Genomic DNA, 6,042 nt, shown 5'->3' with positions numbered 1-6,042 from the left:
GTCTGTTGGAGATGCCCTTAGGTAATAACACAAAAAATGAAAATAACAAAACTAAAAAGAAACCATGTACTAAAATTTGACTGTTGATTGTGGTAAACCTCAGGAATTATGGGAGAATCTAATACAGTGCTAAGACATAATCACTTTTCAACAATCAGTTTGTTCGTGATTGAAATTCATGTTGTACAGGATAGATGTTTCTTTTCTGTTGGGATTCCCCTAGCTCATTATTGCACTTTCCTTTGATTCTAGCTCAAAAACAATACAAAGATGTTTGAGAAATCGGGAGTTAAATTTGCAGAAACATTTAAGATGATTGTCATTGTACCACCTGGAAATTCTTCCTGATTGTGAATGTTTATACCACCCGTACCTGTCAATGAAGAAATAGTGTGTGAATCAAATTAGAAAGTAAATGCAGAATATGATGAGTGATATCTAAGCTGGCTCTCTCTTCTATGATCTAATTACCATCTAAACTGAAATATCTCTATAAAAAACGCTCGCGGTAATACAATGTTGATGAAAGCAACTCACCCATTTGCAATAGAGTGGTGCAAAATGGCTTTTGAAACAATGGGGCGGTGTTAAAAACTGAGCTTTTTTTTAAAACAACTTAGGCAGTAAAAACTAAAAACTGTGCCCAAAAGCTAGAGAGAGAGAGAGCTGCTGTGTGAACCAAATGGTACAGAGAAGCAGTTTGCCAAACTACCCATGATCAATCAAATGCATAAACTTTGAGAACTCGGATACCAAACAATCAAACATAATGACTCAAATGAACAAAATCATCAACCATAGTGATTCAATCATTCAAATACCTAACAAACTTCTCACCAAAAAAAATAATTAAAAAAAAAAAAATAAACTTTAACAAAAGAAGAACAAAACCCAGATAATAAAAGCTCTCAAACCTTGGGATTAAATTTCTCCTTTTGTCCTTTCTTTCCCAGAACCGCAAGAAAAAAACTCAATCTCTTTATCTCTCGATCGTGGCTGAGTTGATAGTCTGAAAATTGAATTAAAAAGTATTAATTAAATGAATAATTCACACAAAAATCTTTCTGTGATAGTTCATATAGAATGCTTCCTTTTCAAAAGGAAGAAAGTAAAAGTGCTGATACACAACCAATTCACTAACTGGAGCTATTCTATTTGAAGTCTGACGCTAGAGCTCAATCACAACAAACACAATTTTCAGCTAATCAATTAAACAAAAATATATACAATCAAATATCACACCTATTCTATTTGTTTTCAACCCAATCTTCTCGTCATAAACTCGAACCACTCCAACCCTTCTATCGGGCAAAAACATAGGCCTGCAATGGCAATCAGTATATCACGAAAAACAAAGGGCAAAACCGTCCTTTCAGTCAAACAGTGCTAGGGTATATGTATAAATAATTTCTTTTCTTCTGCTGTCGAAGAGAGGGAGAGGGAGAGGGAGAGGGAGCAGCAAAGCAAAGAGAGAAATTCAAATTCCGAAAATGGCGAGAAATCTGAGGGTGCAACAGTCTCTACTTGTTGTTCGTAAGCTGCTTCCTGGATCCAGACCCCTAGCCCTAATCCCAACCTCCCAATCATCTCCACTTGCTGTTCAAAAGAAATCATCTCCACTTGCTCTTCAAATTTACAGACCCTTGTCCACTATTTCAGGTCATGTCGCACATGATGAAGCATCGGTACCTGTTGATTCTCTAATTCGCTTTTTACCCTTAACCTCGAGCTACACTGCTCAATATGATTACATACTGAAGGCAATCCGAGGTAGTATTTTTTTCCCCTTTTTGTTTCGTCAAAATTACATTTAGATTTAACATATGTTTCTTAATTCGTTGGATAGATGACTGTTTGAATGTGGTCTGCTGCTTCTATGCGGGGAGCCCACCTAGTAAGTTATAATTCCTTCCTTTTATGATCGATTTCTCCAACCCCCTTTTCAACCCTCTTTGCCTTTTCTGCTCTTGTGCAGTGCACTTACCTCTAATCGTTCAAGCTTTCGTGGAGAGATTCCCACATGTAAAAATATATCATTTTCTCATTTTTACTCTGCGTCAGGTATGGCATTCTAACAACTTGTTGTTGTTATTATTATTATTATTTTTTAATTATTTTTTAAACCCTTTTAATAAACATGTCAACTTTCTGTCAGGCAATCTTATGATAAGGGTTGTCAACTATGAAATTCAACTGAAGATATCGTTCTTTGTTTTTTCTTTTTGCCTTGATGCACTGCATGTGAACTAGTTTGTCCTGGAGCCTTAAAGTGTTAACTGTTTGATTTGAAGAAATTTAGTGTGATGATAGGTCATGGAGAAACTAGTACATAAGTTTTTAAAAATTGAATCACATGACAGTCACATTTTCAGATGCATCACTACTAGTTTGTTCTGTTTTCTCTAGTCCCCGCATTTAACAACAAAACTAGTATGAATTTACTTGTATTGATTATATAGAGCAAGAATTTGAGAAACTAGGAGACATATCAGACTTGACTCAAGTTAGTAGAATCTAACAATCTAGTGATCTACTCTTAGTAGAAATAAACTTCTTTGGGGTAGCAGTGTCCTTGCTGTGATTTTCGTGCCACTGGATGGAAGGGAATAGGCAGATTTTTTTGAATTATATAGGTGTAGATTGGTCAGCTGTTTAGGCATCTGCTTCAGCAGTTTTTAAAGACTACAGCCTTTGTAGCATCCTGTTAGATTGGAAGGCTACTGTGGTTTAGGTTTCCTTGTTTCATAGGGCAAGTTGTGTGCTTCCTTCCCTGTCTTGTGGCTGTTGTTGTTTTTTGCAATTTTGTTTTTGTAATTTCTTCCGCTCTGTGGATTTTCTTGTCCACTTTCTTTGTTGTATCTGTTCTCTCTCTCTCTCTCTCTCTCTCTCTTGTTTGAATCAATTCTGTATCTCTTCAAAAGAAAGAAAAAAGAATAGCCCACACTTGCATTCACATTCGACAAACTACAGTTGTTGATACACGTGGAGGATTTTTCACCTTTATCCTATGTTTCACTTGTCTGAGCTGTGGTGTCAATTAAAACAACATACTGGTTTACTGAAAAGCTTACATTGGTGTTCCAATAAAACGAATGTATTTTCATTAGCCATGTTTATTGCTTACCTATGTAGTTTCTTTCATAGTCTAATTGTTTTATGAGATTTGTTATTTATTTTGCCTCTAAATCAGTAACATTATTCACTCTCCAGAATAATGACACTTATGAGGCTGCTATGAGAATGTTGAATGTTACCAGAACAGTAAGTACTCTGATCTTCTTTATATTGTGTTGAATTGTTGACATAATGTACATCCTTAGTTTGACTGTTCTAGTTGCTCAAGTTCAAGTGTTCAACATGTGTTTTTTAAAATACAATTGAAATATTTAGGTTGTATTTCTACTATATCTTAGTTGATAACGTAGAGCTGAGTGAGGTATATATATTCCACTTTCATTTGGAAATAGAAAATTTATTTACTTTGCCGCTGTGTGCTTTTGTTTGCAGCCGTTGTTCCATTTCTTTCGAAATGGTAAAAAGGTTGATCAGCTAGTTGGTGAATCCATCGTGCTCTTGGACAAGACTCTTAAAAACCTTTACAAGTAATTATTTTATTCTTTAATTTACATTTGCATGCTTTTTTGTATGAGCAATCCTACGGGCACCGAACCTTATTATACCAACTTTGGATAACAACTGATGTTGCACATAACCTGTCGCTTATTATTTGTGATGAACATAATACAAATGATATAGGGGACTGATTTCCACTCTCCTTTTTTTGACACACTTCACACACTCCATTTTCTAGCACGTATAAAATATTAGCATGTACAGAAGGGGTGCAAGTGTCGAAGTGGTGAAAAATGGAGGGTAAAAACCCCCCATGAACCAGCTGGGGTCTAAAAAGTTATGCATTTGTGAAGGTGGTCTATTTATTTATTGCTGAGCTTTCTCATCTGACAGCATTCGAGAACTTGACACACAAGCTAAGGAAGTTGCAGATCATAAAGGAGCTGTTGGATGGAGTGAGAGCAAAGTGTCCGCCTCGTTGGAGTGATCAAGGCTGCTCATTCTGTGCCTTGGACCGAGATCGGCAGTTAATTTTAAAAGTATTTCCCCTACGAAAGTTGTGCTAACCACCTCGGGTGGTTATCCAATTGGGGTCTCTTTCCCGTTGATCTACGTCTGGAATGATCTGGAGCTAATCTGGCCGTAAGAATTCTGTTAGTGTGAGTTTGGAGTTAAAGTTGGTGTAAGTTTGTGAACAAAAAAAGAGTGGGACCGAGTTGAGAGGTAGAAACAGATTGAGCCATTGCGGGGTAAGTAGTGGGTACTATGCATCCCTTCCATTGAGGCCTTCAACCAAAGCAGGATTTCAGTTGTCTCCATCCTCGCCTTCTCCTCCGCCGAAACTATCACCGACACCTCTCCGTTTTAATCAATTGAATTGTTATCCCTCCCTTTTAATCAAGTTTGGGTTCTGTTTACTGTTACTTTGGAGTGTTCATGGGTTTGCAATTGTTTGGTGATATATGGGGACCGAATATCACATACACAGTAATCCAGATTCTTAGCTCTTGAACTTAGTCTGGACACAAAATCATGAGAATCTACTACTAAAATAAGATCACGGACTTCAATTTCAAAACTCTGCAAGAAACAACTACAAAAACTGATAGATGAGAAGAAGCTTTGAAATCAATTTGATATCAGAGAAAGGAAAGTGTTCCACGGATAAATGAAGAGCCGAAAGAAATCGATGGAGATGAGAATTAGCAGTAAAACCGCCGCTGGGAACAGCGGCCTCGGCGGTGGGCGAAAATCCCCAAACACCCTAATCTTCAAACTTAACCGAAATTGAAAACTAACTACACCACGGTGTATATCTCAACGAATAGACGAAGTTGGATAACTCATGCATGGGTAAATGTCGCCGGAAAATGCTTGAAAACCGGCTGAAATCGAAGCTTTGAAGCTTCGATTCTCCTTGCTCGTTCGAAGATGGGACGAACCAAGAGAAGAGAGAGGTCGGCGATAAGGAGGTGAGTTGAACGGCACTGCTGCGACGTCGTGACGTCGCCTGACGCCGGAGTTATGGTCAGGTTACTGTCGTGGGTCGGCGAAATGAGTTGGTCCTTCTAGATCGTCTGATCAGACTGGGTTATTTTATACTTTTATAGGCCATATACAATTTCAAAGGGCGGAGCTCCTATTTAGTTCGTTTTTTCTTTCTAAATAATTTCCTTTTTTTTAGGATGCTATGCACTCTTGTGTTAGTCTGGTGCCTATTTACTATGGTTTGTATAGTTTATAGGCTTTCTTGAATAAGTGAGCGTGGGTACTGTCAAATGATCGGACATAATCTATATATCGCTGTGGTTTACCACAAACTCTTTATCTACCCATTGATGGTAGAGGGAGGATATGTAATGGTCATTTATGGCCTGAGTATTAATATATCGACATGATATTCTAAAAAAAAAAAAAAAAGGCGGAGAGACAGATGGTTGAGAAATTTTATTCACACATTGCTAGTTTCATACTTAATACACCACCTATTAACTTTTTTATTTTAACATTTTACTAGAAACATAACCCTAAACTTTCTAAAATATCCTCATTCACAATACACCATAAATATTCACTAAATACACATTCTTATTTTATATATACCATCTTAACTTATTAAAAAAAAAAAAGCCTCGATAAGAACAAGTAGACTATATGACTTATTAGATGGATTATGAACAGATGATTAATTAAAGTAATTGATAGGAATGCTCAATCTCATGCATATTGAATTAATTGAGAATCATTGCATGACATTAGAAGATATTACTGCTCTCTTCTACGATGAAGACCGCAACGAGATCTATACAAGCAATAGGCTCGTTCTAGTTCATGTATGGTCTAACTACACGAGGTCATCAGTCTGTACCTAGCAGCAATATAGTCCTCAGTTGCGTTCGTTCATTAGATTCATTGTTTTTTTTTAGGTGCTCAGAATGAGTATGAATGGATGAGAAGGGTTCTCCTCCT

General features: G+C 36.9%; 1 protein-coding gene across 2 annotated transcripts; it reads left to right on the top strand.

Annotated features, from left to right (window-relative positions):
* The first annotated feature begins 1,403 nt into the window (after window positions 1-1,403).
* On the top strand, window positions 1,404-4,496 carry LOC112191636. 2 transcript variants are annotated; one of them, XM_024331019.2, is made up of 6 exons: window positions 1,410-1,770; window positions 1,847-1,894; window positions 1,976-2,061; window positions 3,211-3,261; window positions 3,508-3,602; window positions 3,967-4,496. In XM_024331019.2, the coding sequence occupies exons 1-6, from the start codon at window positions 1,491-1,493 to the stop codon at window positions 4,058-4,060; spliced, it is 654 nt and encodes a 217-aa protein (XP_024186787.1). In that variant the 5' UTR covers window positions 1,410-1,490; the 3' UTR covers window positions 4,061-4,496. The 2 variants fall into 2 exon arrangements, with proteins under 2 accessions (XP_024186788.1, XP_024186787.1); XM_024331020.2 differs by lacking the exon at window positions 1,847-1,894 and having other exon boundaries at window positions 1,404-1,770.
* Window positions 4,497-6,042: the final 1,546 nt, after the last annotated feature.

The sequence above is a fragment of the Rosa chinensis genome, chromosome 3, assembly GCF_002994745.2.
Source record: "Rosa chinensis cultivar Old Blush chromosome 3, RchiOBHm-V2, whole genome shotgun sequence".
Lineage (NCBI taxonomy): Eukaryota > Viridiplantae > Streptophyta > Magnoliopsida > Rosales > Rosaceae > Rosa > Rosa chinensis.
Note: the sequence above shows the minus strand (reverse complement) of the source record. Positions and strands in the feature narration are given on the sequence as shown.

Coding starts and splice junctions, on each gene's coding strand:
- LOC112191636 (XM_024331019.2), top strand. CDS start 1,491: ATGGCGAGAAATCTGAGGGTGCAACAGTCTCTACTTGTTGTTCGTAAG. Junction 2,062..3,210: donor TCATTTTTACTCTGCGTCAG/GTATGGCATTCT, acceptor TTCACTCTCCAG/AATAATGACACTTATGAGGC. Junction 3,262..3,507: donor TGTTGAATGTTACCAGAACA/GTAAGTACTCTG, acceptor TTTTGTTTGCAG/CCGTTGTTCCATTTCTTTCG.